Here is an 18702-nt window from a genome sequence, read left to right as displayed (position 1 = left end):
TCAATTTCTTTGAAGGTGATTCTTGAAAAAGCAAGCTTTGATGATTTACCAATTGTTTGCCATCTACATAAGTAAAATCCAAAGCTTTTAAGCTAACTGCAGGTGTATCCAGTTTGTCTGTAGTCATCTCCTGATACAAAATAGCAATACAATGATAAAAGGTGTTCACTACTCATGACACCGAATACAATTACATTACAGAATTGCTCTGCCTTACCACTAGTCAGCTGTGGTTTTATGTTTTCCTTTGCACAAATTCCAAAATACAACTGAGTAAAATGCTAAGATACTGTGCTCGTTACAATCTTTTTGTAAAGTTGGTTACAGAAAGTAAACTTGGTAGAATCCTGAAATCATTAACAAGTACCCTCATTTTATAACATACTGGACATGACTGTTTTCAGAGATAGCATCTTTCAAATTCCCTTTTTGACAGTAAGATTTCTTCAACTGAAGTCAAGCAAGAAAAACAGCTTTTAACTGAACCAGTGTCATTCAAATGTATCAGAAACAAAACCTAGTTTCTCAGTTTTAAAGAGAAAGTATCTGCCAATACCTGAAAAAAACAGGCACTGGAAAAGTACAGAGTACTGTACTTAAATAATGCAGGCATGCATAAGAAATGCATGCTGACTGTACCATTTACAGTCCCTCACACAATGGACAAGGAATCATTATTAGTCCTGAATAAGGGGAAAAAAGGACAATTAAATAATGGTCCAGAACAGAAGTAGATCTATCATGACTTGTGAAGCCCACCCAATTCAACACCACTTCTTTAGTCCAATGTCTAATAACTCACCTTTGCTTTTTCACTGGGTTCACTGGTTGTGCCATAAGGAGTGTTATGCAATTCCTTCGAGACAACACACAGAAATTCCGCCTGATCTTCATTGCCATAGTTATAGGAAGAACCAATACTGACCAGCTGAAAGATGAAAAAAAAGTCAATTGTATTTGCACATAAAACGAATTCCATTAAGTCTCATGATCAGTACAAACACTCCTCACTCTTCAGACTGTAGGTTGTGCCTGAAGCATGATTCTCCACTTCAATGCAAATACGTTTTGATGCTGACAGATACAATGACAATACACACTCTGATGATAAGATACACACAGGGTTTTTTTTAAACAGTTACAGAGTTAATGATTAACAGTTATAATTATCCTGTGAAAGAAAAGACTGTGGAGACAGGCCAGTGGAGAAGTAGCCTGTCCCCCGTTTCTGTTATTTACTGAAAACCTTCCTATCCTCCAAAGTTAATTTTTAAAGTTTATATGTGGTATCTTAATGCAGCATGATTTAACATGTAAATGGCTGCATGCAGAAACCTCTTTAACCTGAAGGGATACCCATCACTACTTATAGAATAATGGTATTTCTATTAAAGCATTTTTTGAATGAACAAACATAGTATTTGCATCTGACTGGAAAACAAGAAGACACAGTATGGTGGGACATCAAGATTAACATCTGAAATTCATACATACTGCTACAAGGAAGCTAATTAAGAAAGTGCTACAAGCAGAAGCCATGTATAATGAAATGTGACATATTTACAAGTTTCTACAGCCTCTATATTGAATGATAAATGACAATTTACTGAGAAAGAATATACTCAACATCAGTACTACTTCTTAGGCAGCATGTTTATCAAATGGCAGAAATTGTCTTACCTTACACACAGTGCACTTACCTAATGCTAGAAGATTTAAATAGCCTGCCTTTCCAAGCCAGATTCAATTCAGAGGTAGCTGGTTCATTTATTTTAAAGTTTTATTCAAAAGCACAACAAGATAATGTGTGATCTACAAGATAATGTCAGATCTACTGACACAGATCAAAGTCCTAAAAATAAAACTGTTGCACAGATACACTATGTCAATTTGTCATTACCCAAACTGTATTTAATCCATCTACCAAATCACCACACATATACAATAAGACTGCCCTATTCCCCAATCTCTACTATACCATTTAAGTGCTCTAGAAATGGCCAAATAGAAAAGACCTTACTTATTTTTTTTAGGGTAACAGCACTTAAAACACTGTAGTTATCTCTGTAAAGACAAATAATGTACTACCACTAGTCTAACAGAACCCCAAAGAGAGTAAAAGATTTGTTAAAGCATGAAAGATGAAGTCAAGATGAAATCCTGATCCAGAGTTTGTACTTAAGGGATAAAATTATTCCCCAACAAAAACTGAAGTTAGGCTAAGGTAAAAAGCAGGTTCCATATAGCACTGTCAGAAGAAAATAAAGCCTCACTGTACTTTCTAAGGAGAGGACAGAGATGTTCAGATGTTCCTGCACTGCAGTAAGACAGCCAAGCAAGCACTTCCATGGACAGACAGAGCCAAGGTCTACAAAGAACAGCAGGCAGTGTGTTTACATCATTTATCAACTTGATGCCAAGCCTAGGACCTGTCAAAAGTTTTTGGAGCCTGATGATATTACAGCACACAAGGCTCAGTCTTCTTCCATGTGCAGTACCGGCCATCATTCATCATTCTCAAGTTACATACTTTAACTACACTGAATGTGATCACCAGAAACCTTCCCTGCCTCCTCCTCTTCTAACATTACTCTAGTTCTGCAAAATATATACATAATCAGTAATGAACACAGGCTGATCAAAAATTAAAATGTTAATGACATTTTTTCAACCAAAACTGTGTAATGAAGTTACAAACACCCAGGTTTTTTAGAAGCACCAACACATATAACGACATCAATTACCCTGAGATGTTAAATCAGCTAATCTTTCACAATGAATACTCTGCAGTCTGCACCATAACATATTTGTGTAATACAGAATCACAAAACCCACAGAGAAACTAGTTTCTTGGTTGCACAAGATGGACTGAGAAAGTCTACTGAAAAGCTGGAAAATCAACCCAAATTTACTTCATGTATTGAGATGATTTGTTGATTATCTTCCCTATCAACAAAAGTATCATGCACAATTTTTCAAAAATAATAGCAGTTAAGTTGCCTTAAACCCAACAAAGTGGTATAAAGTTTATACTGTACATTGTATAGCAATTACAAACGATTTAGTACAAATACAGTAACTGCTTCAATTACTAAGGTAAAAGGTAGGACATTAAACGACATTTTAACCCACTTAAAGGCTAGAAAACATGCAGAAAGTTTGCATACATATTTAAGTAAAGTCACTCAAAATTCACCTTCTCTGAAGAGAAGTTTGAAGAATAAAATTCAAGCATACAACTTAATTAGTATACAGTTGACTCTTCTTGGAAAATGGCAACAACTCCTTATCAGGTAAGCTACGACAACTACCAGAACGAAAAATACTTCTTTACTTATTGACACTCTGAAGAAACAAATGACCTCTCTGAAAATAGGTATCATACAAGACGCAAACATCAGTCAAGTCATCAATCCTGTTTCAACTAGGTTGACTGGTCTTCAGTTGATAGCTACTAAGAAATGCTTCATAATCCAACCATGTAAATTAACTTTTTGCACATAAGTCTTTTTAGGAGACATGGCAGACTGAATACTTTTAGCCAGTTGGACAGGATTACAGATTTAGCTGACTGCAAAACATCTAATGACTTTTTACCACTACTGATCAGTTGATAAAGTCACTTTTGCAGAATTGCTCAAAACTCCAACTCACAGTACTCTCATAAGCAGTTTCATATAAGTTCTCATAAGTTTCATATGTGTGCAGGTAAAAACATATAATTTGCATAGTAGCGACTGCACGCTAGAAATGTTATTGTAGCTTTCTGAAATGATCCACAACAACAAGGCTGATGGCAGAAAAAGAAACAATGGAAAATGACTGCAGATTAGAACTGAATTGTTCTGTCAGGAACTGAGATCAGAAATACATTTTAGCTCTCCTATTTCAAAAGTCACTTCACTGTTCCCAGTATTGGAACAGTGAACACTTTAGAGAAGGATGCTGATAAACTGGAAGACCATCCCTGCCATGGCTGTCTGCCCCCACCCTATCACCCCCATCCCACCGCCTCAAAAGAAGCCACAACACAGATTTATCTGAGGTATGAAAAACAGGTCAAAGGATTTCAGATTATACAGACTACTGTTTCTCAAACTTTCTGAAAGGACAAACTGTTTCTGTTCTGAAGCCACATTTGCTTCATGTGGCTTAAATTACCAAGAACTTAAGGAAGGCTAAAAGAACATGTTGCAACTTTAAATTTCATAGATTTGTATGTTTATATATATATATATAAACACCTATGTACGTATACATGCATATATCTATTTTTCTGCATGTTTATTCCTTCCGTGACTTGTTTTATTACACTCCTTACTAAAGCTGTATGACCCTGTTTAAGCATCCCTGCGAGCCCCAACAGTGTCAGAACTGAGCACAGGAAAATGCTAATGCGACTTATCACAGAAAATTCATTAGACAAGGATCCATTATTGCTTGCATGCAATAAGGGTTGATGATACTAGTAGGCTGTCACCTACAGCTAATAAAGGGCAGGAATGGAAAGCAGCATTACTTTTATTTTTATTAAATCAACAGAAATATAGTTATTCCTTGATGTGTCAATAGAGGTCATGATTTTCCTGACAAGACAAAGAAATCAGAAGAAGGAATTTCCTGTCTCATAATAAGGAAGCTTATTTTTGAAGTGAACTAATCTCGTGCCTAACTGAACTGAGACCGATCTCAAACCCAGACACATTTCAGTAACACGCCTATACTGATTTGCTATATTGGTTTAATAATATTGGTTCAAAATCTATGTAGTATATTTAGCAGACAAATCAGCAATAGTATTGCTGTCTCAGATAACTACTCCAGCTTGCACAAACAGCAGTCCCTCTTCTTCGTCTTCTTCTTCTGCTTACCACTGGAGTTACTCATATTAACTAACTGTTCCACTTCACTACTAGTAATTTCCTTCTCTATTTTGTGATGGTCTGATTCTCAAAACCAAGCAAATTCCATAACAATTATTCTCAAATTCTATTTTAAATATTCTTGTACTTTGAGTATTACTGCTTCTATTTCAGATGTGGTTAACTCCTTGTACAGCAGAAAGCTTGAAAAAAAACTGTCCTTTTTTTAAAAATTTTTAATTACACTATCAGCTAGTAGAATTAAAGAAAATCCTCCACTCAATTTTTTTTACAGAATCAAGTTGTATGAATCTAAGAACAGACTCTGTTCCTTTCACACATACAATGCATTTGTTTTGCCTTCCCAAAGGATTTGCAAAAGGTTATGAAGATACATACACATCAGCCCCTAAAACCCAGCACTGATGACTAATACCAGGCCTGAGCAAATATTTGAGGTTTCTTAATGCATCCAACTTCAAAGCTTCATTTTTTAAAATTATAATTTTTGTTTTATTTTATATCTGCATCAACTTCTTCACTGGCCTCTCCACTTTCCATTTTACAATGCTGACCTTTACTTTGAGCTATCCAGGACATGAACGCATGAATAACATCATTTTGCCTGTACCCTACACATCCCTAACAAGCCACAATTCTTTCTCTGTTGCCAGAAGTCTGAAAACCCTGAAAATGCATCTCACATTCCAAATGTTACCTATACAACTGCAAGAAACAAGACAGTGCTTGGTACATTGAAAGCATATTCTGGAATAAAGCTGGGTAACAGTCCAGGTTTCAAATCTAGAATTGCATGATTAAGTGTCCATATAAAGTCATAAGCAAAACTTTGTCTTTATGAAGCCATTTCACTATCGTGTTATCTTCATAATCTTGTCTTTCAAACTAAATAACCATATATGTTGCAGGAAAAAGAACAAGTACTCCAGGCATTTTATTGATGAAAAGAATTACAGAGGAGGTTCCCAAATCAATTCACATACAACACTTCAAAATGCAGCACAAATATTTAAAAAAACGGAAATTGCCTCCAATGTTACTGAGAGCAAAAAATCCTTCCCAAACTCATGAATATTTGGAAGTACCACAGTAATCAGAAAAGCAGAACAAGGGGAAAAGGAAGGATGAAAAAAAATGAGAATGAATGAAGCTAGGATTCCTCATTTGGATTTCAAGAAAATTGCTCAAGATGGAAAAAAAACCCCAAAACAACGAAACAATAAAGCCAAGGAAACATTCAGGATGTTTTTTCAACTTGAGACAAGATTTAAAACTGTTCATTTTGTTCTCCCCTCACTCCACTATATTTTACTTATAAAAAACTGTTATTTGTTATTTCATTTTGAACATACCTCATCCACCTAAAAATGGGTTAAATTCTGAGTTACAAGAAATAAAGGGTTCAAACTCAGAACTTAACTTTGGTGAATGAAATAATCATTTTCTCAGTTTACCAGAAATGTCCCCTTCTGGACCTACTGAACTCAAAGCTGTATTTTAGGGCTCCTTAGGTTTGAATTGTAGCTCTTAGTTAACAAGTATGGATCAAAGGCTGTTAATTTTGGAGAAAAATTTAAGGAAAAGAAATTATCTATTGAGGAGGTAAGAACTCTTCCTAAGGAAAACCTTGAACTAAATAACCAAGGTATTTTTGTTTGGTTGTTTTCCTACCATTTTTACAATGGGGACATTCATAATGTGTAATGAAATATTGTGAATATAAATAAAAGCCAGTCACAAATACACACAAACTACTATGTGCTGTACACCCAGAAAAAAAGTGGAATGATCTGAAAGCAGCAGAAACGCAAGGAGGCCAAGCATATCAGCGTGAGGGCAAAAAGAAGGGTGTGACACACCTCACTGCAGCATTTCTGGAAGCATCTCTCTTCCCCTTTCACTTCCCGTGACACTATCAGCAGAAACTCTGACTGCTGAGCCCGGCCACAGCTGTACTGGGAACCTATACTGACAAGCTGAAATAACCAATCAAAGCAAAACACAAAAAGAAACCTTTGTAAAGCTGAAGCACATACCGTTATCCAAATAGTACAAGTAACAGATGAGCTCAAATGTTCAGGTAACACTTACTTGCCACTAGAATAGGTTGCTATCAAGCTATTTTTTATTATTACAACTTTTATTTCAATATAAAATTGGCTGAGGCAGTTGCAAAGCCCTTTTTAATTTAAATGGAAGTTGAGTTACTGATAATAAGACAGAAATCTCCCTGTGTAACTATGTTGTAGCCAACTACTCTGAAAAACAAAAGAAGTTTTGTACATTATTTTCCTGTCATGTAAAGCAATATATAAACCCTGGGTATTAAAGAGCCTCATCTTTTTTCCAAATACTGATAAAATACAGCTAAGAAAACATACGAAATGAACAAGAGGAAAAAACATTGAATGGTCTAGGTTACTTTTAGAAGGAGTAATTTACAGAAGATCCAAGAAAATAACTGGAACGTAAAAATTGTCTTGTTCCCACAAAAATCACCACCAAGAACACTGGCCAAATGTCTAACAATTTAAAGTTCAACCTCAGCTAAATTTCTCAATCTCTTATTACAAATAAAAACACATGGCAATTTCTAGCCCATTTAAATTAAAGCATAGCCTGTCAGTGCACTTTAGAGAGATTAGAACTTTAAGTGTGAAGAGTTGTGTGAACAATTGCCTATTCTGAATAAACTGCAGATTACAACAGATGAGAAGGTCCATGAAGAATAACCATACATATCCTGCTATTGCACGTGAATAATTTTAAAGACAGTATTTAAATACCATCCTCCTTATACAGTAAACATACTTACAACTGCATTATGGTGTCAGTCAGGTTACATTATCATTAGAATTTACATGACCAACACTGCTGCTGTCTAAAGCCTTTTTATTTAGCCACTCTGTATAGCCTACAGTTTTTTCTTCTGTTGTATTGCCAAAATACTAGTTTTTTTCTGATTGTCTGAAGAGGCAACAATTGAAGCTAAAAATCCTCTGCAAAATAACCCACAAAAGTCGGGCAGCATAATTTTTGGTAACAGATTTTGGACTGCGACTAATACATAATTGTACTGTTCTAGCAGAGCTTTCAAATGTGATCTTTGGAAAGGGCATCAATACATCTGCATAAGTGCACCAGCAGTTCAGCACCTTTCACTCCTAATTAATAGCTATATACAAACATATTTAATGATAAAATTTTGAAATGCTAAGCGTAAAAAATAATTTTTTTTCAAAACCAACCACTTGAACATGTTATATGTGGCTCAGAGAACAAGGACTCTCAATCTGTAAGAATATCACTCCTCTGAAAAAGCTGATGATTCCATCTTTTTTCACATACAGAACATGGTGGGTGCCACCCCAAAGACTGCTTCTGAAAGAAAGCATGCTGCTGAGCAACATGGGCTTAGAAAAAATTACAGAAATGCGACAGTGTTTGAAAATATTAACAATAAAACTGTTTACGCACAATATTCTAATCCTGTTTCAAGTGAATGAAGTCTCCTACAAGCAGGTCTGCAGTACAAAGGAGGGAATGGCCTAGTGTGAGGTAATGAGATGCTAAGTATTATGAGATCATACAGCTGTTGTGTTTATCTGCTTCAAACTATGTGTCGAAAAATGTGCCACATGGGAGAGGGAGAAAGTAGGGGGAGACAGCTGGATGAAACAAAGATGTAATGTCCAAGAAAACCACTGGATTCTTCTTGCTTTAAAAGAGATTATAATAGGTCTTTCAGCAGTTGCACTGTCAAGGCAGTATTACTCTCAAATACAATATCCCCGAAGGGTTTAGGATGTCATATAATCTGCTAAAAAGTAAAGGAGCTCTATTTGTAATAAAAGCTAGTTTCTCCTGACAAAGAAGAATGCTGAAAAACCTTTTTCCATGCACTGGCCAAAAAACAGTTGTGTATTGAGAGTTTTTTCCAGGGACATAAACAACATTTAGCTTGTGGCATGGCAAACAGACCTGGTAACACTTGAAGCAGAGTACTGAAGCATGAAAGGTTTGCTCTGTGCCCATTTAGTCTGTTTGCATATGGCTGTCTCCATGTCACTAGCACCTTACACATTTTATCAAATATAAATAAAATATTCCATTTTACCTTTGTGTCATGAACATTTTTAAAATGTTGCTTTGTTGTGTTATTAGAGAGAGACTGCACAGGATAATGGGCTTGTGCTTATTTCAATTTCTCCTATTTTAAGTATCAGACACTGAAGAAGGTGCTAGCAGATGAAGATGTGTTTCAGAGTTAAAAGATTTTGCTCCAATGCAGTTTAAATACTCTGCTGCATTAGAATGTGAAGGATGAAGCAGCTGTACAGTTAATTTCTTACTTACAGAGACTATTAAAAATAACAGCTAGATCTTGCAATTTTACAGTGTGTTCTTGAATGTACACACAAAGCTATTTTTATGCAGGGCAAGGAACAAAAACATTCATATAGCTCACAGCTATCAAACTTCACATCCACACACGTTAAAGCTCACCCTCCTTTGTGTATCAGTTTTTTTATCAGAAGAACCACTCTTTGGGCCAGGCAAAAATTTATCTCCCAAACTCATCTCGTATCTAACCTACCATTCATATAAACTTGTATTAGTTAATTCTGGTTCATTCATCCTTCAACTGCTCATGTGTAGACACTGAAGAATTAAATTTCAGAGATGTTGCAAATGCTTTTATAGAAAGTCAGCAAAATTTACCTCCTGGGAAGTTACATTATTTTGCTTGATGATAAATGCAAACACAAATATCACATTTTAACTTGGCTGTGCATGTTTATCCAAATGCTGAAAATGACTGAATCAAAAAAGATGCATGGAATTTAATTTATATTCCTCTTTCACAAAAGATACTTAGTACTTTTTTTTTTAGAAGACTGTGTTAACTATATCCCATACGGATTTTTTACCTGTTCAAATTTCCAGCCATCGGACATTGTGGAAACCATTTGAGTGAGTTCCTCTTCCTGACACTGCAGCACTCTGTATACGTGTTTGACTGGCACCTTCAAGAAGAAATGTAAGATGCTCAATAGGGCATGGAATTCATTATGTTTGTGACTTGTCTGAAGTTGCCCTTACTCTCTAGAAATGGTACACAACACCACTTTGAACCCATCCAGAGCAATGAATAATTACGACCATTTTAGCGGAGACCTATCGTAAACACTATTAGAGCAACCCTGCAATCTGACAACCTGGCTTCAAGAGAAATTTGTCGGTAACAGTGTAAGTTTGGAATACTCCATGATGACTCAGTTACCAGAGAAGCCTGAGTAGCAGAGCTGAAGAACAAACTTTATCATATTCACTTTCATGGAGAACAGGAGCTGCTATGAGAAGAGGCAACCTTCTCAATCACATAGTATTACAAATAAAGAAAGTAACTTTGCTAGAAAAACATACCACAGGAGCTAAACAGCATCTCTTTGTATGCATAAACATACTATATAAACAGCAGTTTTACCATAGTTAGGCAACCTCATCATATTCAGAGCATTTAAAACTCAATGAGAAATCTATGCTCTACAAAAGCTGTTCCCTAACATAACTATTTCCAGAAATGATATTACAACAAATTCTACTATTACCAGACATTTTAGAACAATTACTTAGAATGTTTCCCGTTTTTGAACGGGAGCCGTGAACTTTATAAGTGGACTGACAGGAGTCAGCAATTAAGAATATTAATGTTTTTGTACTAGTGGTTCCAGATCATCCAGTGATTGAAGCTAGCCATTCAATATCTTACTGGGGAAATCAAGAGTTACATAAAAAAACAAATGGAACCCACTCACAACTTGTCATAGGACAAACAACCAAAAGCACATGACAAAACAGCCTCACCTGTGAAATTCTGCTGTCTCTTTCTCTTATTTTGTCCTTTACCAGTTTTATTAGAGATGTGATATTGTAGAATTCAGCCTCTTCCAGAACACCTAGTATGAAAACATTTTTTGAGAAGACAGTGTAACTAAAAATGCCAGGCCAAAATCACCAACCAGTTCATAAGATTATCCGCTCAACAGCTACAGAAAATTAGTTATTTTTCCCTCTGATAAGATAGTTCACCAACCTAATGATTTTTTAGGTACATGTAATTCAATGTTTGGCTCATTCTAAAAAATTGTCATAAAAATATCCCAAAGAAAACTGATGCCATTTCACATACAAAATTAGGCAAGAAACAAAAAAATGTGCACAGATACTGTTCCATAGCAGACTGATAAGAATGCAAAAGAGAAATTTAAATAATCCTACTGAAAATCTCTGGAGCCGCCAGCAAGCAGAAAAATTTTCTACCTGTCATTTGAGATCTTAGAGTCTGAAACAAAAGCTTAAAGATACATACTGCTTCTACTCACATGTTCAAGGCCTACCTGTTCTCCACACACAGTAAGCTTAACAATGCACATGGAAATTATATTTAATACTATTTCCTCCTAGTATTGTTAGATTGTATTTCTTTTTGATAATTTTCTTCAATATGCTATCAATACAGTTTTATTACTATTAAAACAGTCATCCTCCATTAGGGTAAAATTGATACAAACTGGGAACAAGGAGGGAGAAGCTGGGGGCAGAATAGAGTCTTTAAAAGCATATTCCACACATATGAACATGTCAGAACTCCACTTTTAGCTTGCTTTACATCTTCTAAAGCTTGTTTCCTAGGCAGCATTCTTTCACTTAAAGAGGACTAAACCCAAATATTTCAGAGTCACACAGGAAAGATACAAGGTTACACAATAAAAAGCATCTCCCCTCTCGTTTGAATACTTATGTTCCAACTGAGAATGGGGATTGTGAAATCAGGAATAGTACTCAAAATGCTCAAATAACCCCATACACTATAATTGCATGATACCTATCAGTTTTGCTTGAAACAGATAGAAATGCTAAACTGGTTAAGGTTTGCCATCTTGTTCTAAGTTAGTTTTGTTGACTCAAAAGAAGTGAAAACAATAAGCAAGTGGCAAGCAAACAAGGTATTTAGAAATGTCTTACCTTCCTCAGCTAGGTCCTTATTAATAACCAGTTTCCCGTGTCTGAGATAGTTCAGCACTGGCCCAAAGTAGGTTGGGTCTCTGTCTATTAAATAGGCACCTGTTTCATCCTAGATTAGAAAAACAAACAAACACAAACCAAACAAACAACCCAAAACAAAGAAAGAGAACACCAAAGCCCAAATCAAACAAGCCAAAAACCCCACAATGATTTGAACATCCAAGTGGAAACTGCGAGCTAATATTCATCTTGCAGCGAGCAGGAGGTACTCAGAAGTAGCCACATCCCTGAAAGCTGGATTTATTAGAGACAATAAAAGGAATTAAACAATATAACTGTCTGATATGAGACTGATCAATCAAATCATCCAATACACAATTTCTCTTATCTGATCAAGTGAGAACACTGAACGTTAAGGTTAAAACTAGCACTTAAAACCAGGAAATTTTATTTGGGAGCCTGAAGAGTCAGAACAAAGGCTACATTCTAGCAAGCTTCAAATACCAGTTTTTTCTTTTTCTCTTTTTTCTTTTTTTGTAATTCAAAAGCCATAAACCCTTTCTATAACTACAATTAAATGCTTTACACACCTAGACAAGAGTGTAATTTCAGAAGAGGTGAAGGAGTGGATAATTTTGTATAAAGGTAACTGTTCAAGAAAATGCTAACATTTTAAAACGTGCTGTCAGTTAACCTACACTCAGACCAGACAAAGCTTGATCAAGTCTAATCATAATTTCTTCTGATCTAAGCTCATGGGCTCACAGAAGCAAGACTATGTATCAAAATCAGTAGATAGCTAGTGTAGTATACTTTTAATATTTCATATATAAATATATTTACATTAATAAAACACTTCAAGAATGGACAATCTACAGATACAACCCAAAGAAATTAAAATAGCTGACAACTATATGAATTATAAACTGAAAAATATTATTTAGTAAAGCAAAAGAAACCAGTGAAGTTGGAAAGGAAGATCCAAAACAGATAAGAAGAAATGCTGTTTTAAAGAAAAAAACTCCATACTTGGTCATCATCTGAGCTTATTAAGAAACACAGGGCTTACAAAACTGGAAGTCTTCCCAGTTAAGAAAAACAAATCTCTACCTATAATCTTCTTTATTAGTAATTTTTTACACTGCAGTGTCTTCTCTCATCACCTTCTGAAGCAATACTGGTCATCAGCTCTACACCACTACAGAGACCTGGGTCACAGAAGCAATGTGTTGAAAAGTTCTAAATGAAATCTTAAGTAACAATGGGTACTTCACTCCTTGCATAAAAGACCTGAACTTTTTTTTTTAAAGATCTACATTATCTGAAATTGTTTTTTTCTGAGTTGACTTCTATATACTAAACAAGCCTCCAACAAAACTATAAAGGGAAGAAGCTATGTCAAGCCTTCTCTTTCAACTTCCACCTTATGAGAGGTCATACATGAAAAAAATCTCAGTAGTGTCATAGTTTACTCTGTGATGCCTTTCAGACAAGGTATCTTGAAACATAATAAAAAGAAGGCACACAGAAATGCTATAATTTTTGCTGTAATCATTTTTTGTTTGTTTTTACATTAGCAAATATCAACAGTTAAAGAAATCTGGCTAAATTCTGACAGCATGCAACCCAAATTCTGTCAACAGGATTCACTTGGGCATTTAAATTCCATGCAAAAGTTGCTTACCATTGTCTGATTACAGACATAGAAAATATGTATTAACTAACACTAAGAGGAAGATGTGTGACCTGACAGCTCAGATAGGCTACACACTAGCACCAGGACGTCAAGAGCCAAAAGATAAACCAATCATTAAAGAATACTGTAACCATATGCAAATAATGCACAGGCGAGAGAGGCAAAAAATTTACTTCCTCAGCATCTTCCTACAGAAAATGCCTTATCACTCCTCCTTGTGGATGAGCTGCCTGAATATCCTTCAATGTATGCTAAGCACTTCATGTTGAAATCACGAAGAAAAGCCGATTACACTAGATCTTTAAGGATATTTATGTAAACATAAATCCAATACAATCTGACACAGAAGTGTAGTCATCTGCTCTACCTAGAACACTAAAAATACAGGTCAGAATATTATCAGGACTGTTTTCATCCACATGCACATGAAAACACACTGTATTATCAAATGTAATTAGCATTTTGACACTTTTAATATAAACAGTTTTATTGTAAGATAATTAATTGCAAACATGATCAATTTGATCTGGATAATTTAAAGAGGTAGCTAGTTTGCATGTACGTAACTAGCTTTAGGCTTGTTAGCTTAAGTATTAAGAGACTTTGATGTCCTAGCAATGCAATTTCCTCTGCTAACTAGTAAATTGTTTTTCTCCAAGCTTTGAGCAAATTTGAGTCTTCACTGACACAACCGGTGTAGGTACTTTGAAGCCAATCCCCAAACTTCAGGTGAATACCACAAATGTTAGACAAACCTACATTTTAATAAAGTTTTGAAGTTCTCTCTCTTTTAGATGTATTTTATACAACCAGGTGTTAATGTTTACCAGAACAGCAGCAGAAATTCAAGTTTCTTCTCTATTCAGTATAGGCATACCACCCCACACTAAAAGGTGTTTCCTGCAAACGTTGACATTTTTCATAAGAAAACTCAAAACAAATGCATGTTGTCTTCGTGCATCCAACCCTAAACTGCCAGTTCATCACATGACTGTATCTTTACCCAGTTACTTTTGCATTAAATTCTTCTCTCAAGAGTTTTTCTTCACTGTCTGTAAGTTCTAGGCCTTTTTCATGTGTGCTTATGAGGACACCATTTAGAAGACAGCATTGCCTACATACAGGGAAGACTGTATTTGTTTATTACCACTCTCCTACACTAATGTTTAGTTCCAAGTTACAAATACCATGGAATTTTAGAGGAAACCTAGTAAGTTGCTCTTAAATTTTCAATCACCTGGTTCAGCATGCCAATGAGAAGCCAGTGTAGCTCACAATTATATTCCCTTGAAAAATACTGACCAAGCAATTAAATGACCATGTATTCTAGTTGTAAATGTTTTCACTTCAGCCTTTAGAGACTGAGGCTCAAAGGAATCATAATGAACACTTACCCTGGTCTTAGTTTAAAACACACAAAGAACTCAATTTATTTACAGTGAAATTTAACCTTTAGAAAGTAGAGGTGAAACCTAACCATTCAAATAAACAATTACTATCACTTCTAATATTATATACTTTCTAACAAGGACATCTATAGTTTGACACTTTGCTAGCTGGATTTCACAACACTTTTGCTAGAGTGAACAGGCTTCACTATTAGATTTCTTGTCTCCATGTATGCACTTCTGGACAGAGAAGTCACTCTAATCTTCTTGCCAAAAAAAAGTTTTGTTCTTTAAAACTTTTCACCAAATCATATTTCACCTTGTAGCTAGTCACTGCTCTGCTGTGACCCTGAATTGTGGATGCTAGAATCCGGTACAGGATTCCAGTAGGACTCAAAAGGACCAAATACATACACCTCTCTAATCCCACTTAAAAATCTCCCCAAGAATTGCATTAAATCACTAAATAAAATGTCATAAATTTATTTTGAATTAATTATCTTCATTAGGATCAATAGTGGATCTGTACACTCAAGTCATGCCACCAGGCTCTTGGCTCAAGGCTGTATGCTCTAATGTGAATATTTTTTAAAATGGCATAATTTACATATTCTGAGCTCTGATAAAGGCAGAAATATGCAGAGAAATACAGCAATATTTGGTACTAAATCTGGATTTATAAATAATTGTTTTCCCTATCATCTGTGCTTTTAAAATACTTACCTAGTGAATTTTTCACAAACTGTGCGGCCTAAAAACTTTGAGTGTCTGCAGACTAGCAGTATTCATCAAAACTACATCAGTAACAAGTCAAAAATCTCATGGACAAATGAAGTGTATCTGTTACTTCTTAGAACAATGACTACAATTTAGATATTTCTTAATTCTGACAGTCAAGGCTGCGCTACCAGGAAGATTTTGATTTTTCTAAAACACTCAGTGCTTTTGTGCTTCCTTCTTTGACACATTCTCCGCCAACTTTAGAAAGGCATAAAAATCGAGCATGAATACTACTGCCAAACCTTATTAAGAGAGTTTGACAATCTCCTTCTTAGGGGAAAGTTAAAAGAATGCTAGAACAGTTTGCAAAAGAAAAACTGGTATATAGCTAAAATAGGAAGATGCCGAAACAGGGAAATATATGTAAATTATTAACAGTAATGCAGTAAAAGCATTAAATTAGTTAAACAATGATGAAAAGGTGAGCAAGGCTCTGCTTGTCTATTTTTATGTATTCATCTCTAAACCATGATTTAAATACTATGAGAAACAAATCCTATTTGAAAAACAAATCTGACCACTACTGCTCATTCATTTGCTGAAATGATTCTCAAACAGTTTTAAATACAAAGTTGTGAGTGACACTGTGAAAGACACTAAATTCTGAGAGTCAATGTCATTATGTTATTCCATTCAACACTAGTTTGGCCAGAGGGTGTGCCAGAGGTTAATCTTTCTTCCCTTATGAGTGGAAACACAGCTGACAGCGAGAGAGGCTGCCCTGTCCTATTCAACACTAGTACCTAAAGGCAAACAAAGGCCAACATGCTACCTTTCTTGAAGCCTCTCAGTTCTTTACAGTAGCAAGCATTAAGGAAATCACAGAATCTCTTGAGTTGGAAAGGACCCACAAGGATCAAGTCCAATTCCTGGCCCTGAACAGCACAGCCCCAACAATCCCACCATGTCTGTCATGAGCTCTGTCAAGCTCATGGCTTGAGGCCATGACCATTCCTTGGGAATCCTGTTTCAGTGTTCAACCAACCTCTGTGGAAAGAACCTTTTCCTGATATCCAAGATAAACCTCCCCCGACACAGCTCGGTGCTGTTCCCTTGGATCCTGTCACTGGTTACACAGAACAGATCAACATTGCCCCTCAGGAGGAAGATGCACACAGCGATGAGCCTCCCCTCGGCCTTCTCTTCTCCAGCTGAAGAAGCCAAGTGACCTCAGCTATTTCTCATCTGACTTCCCCTTCAGAAACTTTAGTCCTCTTTCAGGTGCTCTTAGATGCCTTAGATCTTTCTGATATTGTGGTACCCAAAACTGGTTACAGGACTCGAAGTGAGGTCACACCCCAAAACAAAGCAGAAGGGGACAATCCCCTCCCTTGCCTAGCTGGCAATGCTAGGCCTGATGCACCCCAGGACACAGCTGGCCCTCCCATCTGCCAGAGCATATGGCAGCGCTTTATCTTTTAATAGAGAAACCTTAGAGGAATGCTTTCCTACTCTGCCAAAGCCAGTTGACCTATTAGCAAGACACCTACATTTTAAAATTTATTTTGATAGGTTGGTTTAAGCTCACCATAAAAACCTCAACCAAAACCAAAGACAACAAAATTCCCACACCACCACACTTCAACTTTTTTTTTTCTAACTCAGGAACATTATGTTCTGTTCCCTATATTAAGTATTCAAATATCCTTTCTAGAAGTTATCCCTGAAAAACTGATGAAATCTACTAACTTCACTGAAAAAAAAAATTCAAAATTTATATATAATAAGCAACTCCTTATTTTAACCTGCTAGTATAGGGTTATAAGCTGTTCCTTTCTTATCCCTAACTGTACTGGAAAATGTTTTTTGGCTGTGATGCTCCAAAATCTCTTTCAGAACCAGCACTATATACTTTATAACCATTACTACATATCACAGCACAAATAAAATCTTAATAACTTTTTTCCCCTAGGAAAAATGAGTCAGAGTGAATACCAAAATATTCACCCACTACTTGGAATCTATACAGAACATGCAACATTTTTCTCCAAGAATTGCTGAAAAGACAGAATGCTACGTCTAAGTGAAAGATTATTATCAAAGTACTTTACTCTGCTTCTTGTAATTGAAGAAGAGAATAATGACAGTGCAGAAGTAACACAATGTCAGTGCACACAGATATTCCATTAAAACGCTAAAATTAAACCCCGTCAGACAACATAAAGAAATTAGACGTACAAACGATACTGTGCTCTCTGGTGTATTTATGAGCAGTTTTGTTATTCACGAACCCAACTGCTTCGCACGACATCACTCATAAGCAACACTCTTCAGAAAGACTCCCTCCGCGGCAGAAGAATCGTTCCTGCCGCCCCTCACCGCAGCGCCGGGCCCCGCGTTCCCTTCACGCCGGCGACCGCCAGGGCAGGCGTCACAGCGGGACCGGGCACCAGCTGCGGCGCACCCTCGGCGCGGCAGGCGGGGAGCGGGCGCGGCCGCGAGGGGAGCGGGCGCGGCGAGGCCCGCGCTCACCTTGTCCGAATCCAGGTCGGGGTCGGCCTGGCAGAGGCGGAAGAGGAAGGACTTAGGGTCCCTGCAGAGCGTCTGTCGAGTGGTCAGGAAGCAGGTGCCCCCCACGTTCAGCCGGACCCACTTGCCGGGCCCCGCACCGGGCAGAGGCGCTGAGCTACACCGACGGCAAAGCCCGCCCGCGCCGAGGCCGCCAGCCGGGGACACCGGGAACTCACAGTGATTCTCCGCCGCCATCCTCACCACAGCCGGAAAGGGCCGCCCCGGCTGCCGGGCCCCCGGCGCACCACCCACCGGAAGCGTGGGCTGGAACAGCGCCCTGCCCCTTCTCGACCGCCGCCCGAGCGGCTGTGGCCTGGGACCGCGGGAGCGGCGCTCACGTCTGCGACGGGGCCGCCGCCGGGCCGAAGGCCGCGGGCCCGTCTCGTGTGCCCCATGCCCCCCGCCCCACGGCGGA

General features: G+C 37.2%; 1 protein-coding gene across 5 annotated transcripts in view; it reads right to left on the bottom strand.

The window, feature by feature from the left end:
* KCTD5 (potassium channel tetramerization domain containing 5) overlaps positions 1-18625 on the bottom strand; it is a 31037-nt gene extending 12412 nt beyond the window's left edge. For 3 of the 5 annotated variants that reach the window (XM_063414411.1, XM_063414413.1, XM_063414412.1), the window contains exons 1-6: positions 18249-18625; positions 11913-12021; positions 10752-10843; positions 9815-9910; positions 6743-6859; positions 803-928 (exon numbers count right to left, since the gene is read on the bottom strand). In XM_063414411.1, the coding sequence (XP_063270481.1) occupies positions 803-928; positions 6743-6859; positions 9815-9910; positions 10752-10843; positions 11913-12021; positions 18249-18482 (774 nt within the window). In that variant the 5' untranslated portion in view covers positions 18483-18625. The remainder of the gene's footprint in view (positions 1-802; positions 929-6742; positions 6860-9814; positions 9911-10751; positions 10844-11912; positions 12022-18248) is intronic. The other 2 variants (XM_063414414.1, XM_063414415.1) reach the window with 1 other exon arrangement.
* Positions 18626-18702: the final 77 nt, after the last annotated feature.

This window comes from Prinia subflava, chromosome 17, assembly GCF_021018805.1.
Source record: "Prinia subflava isolate CZ2003 ecotype Zambia chromosome 17, Cam_Psub_1.2, whole genome shotgun sequence".
Classification (NCBI taxonomy): Eukaryota; Metazoa; Chordata; class Aves; order Passeriformes; family Cisticolidae; genus Prinia; species Prinia subflava.
This window is presented reverse-complemented; position numbering and strand designations above follow the sequence as displayed.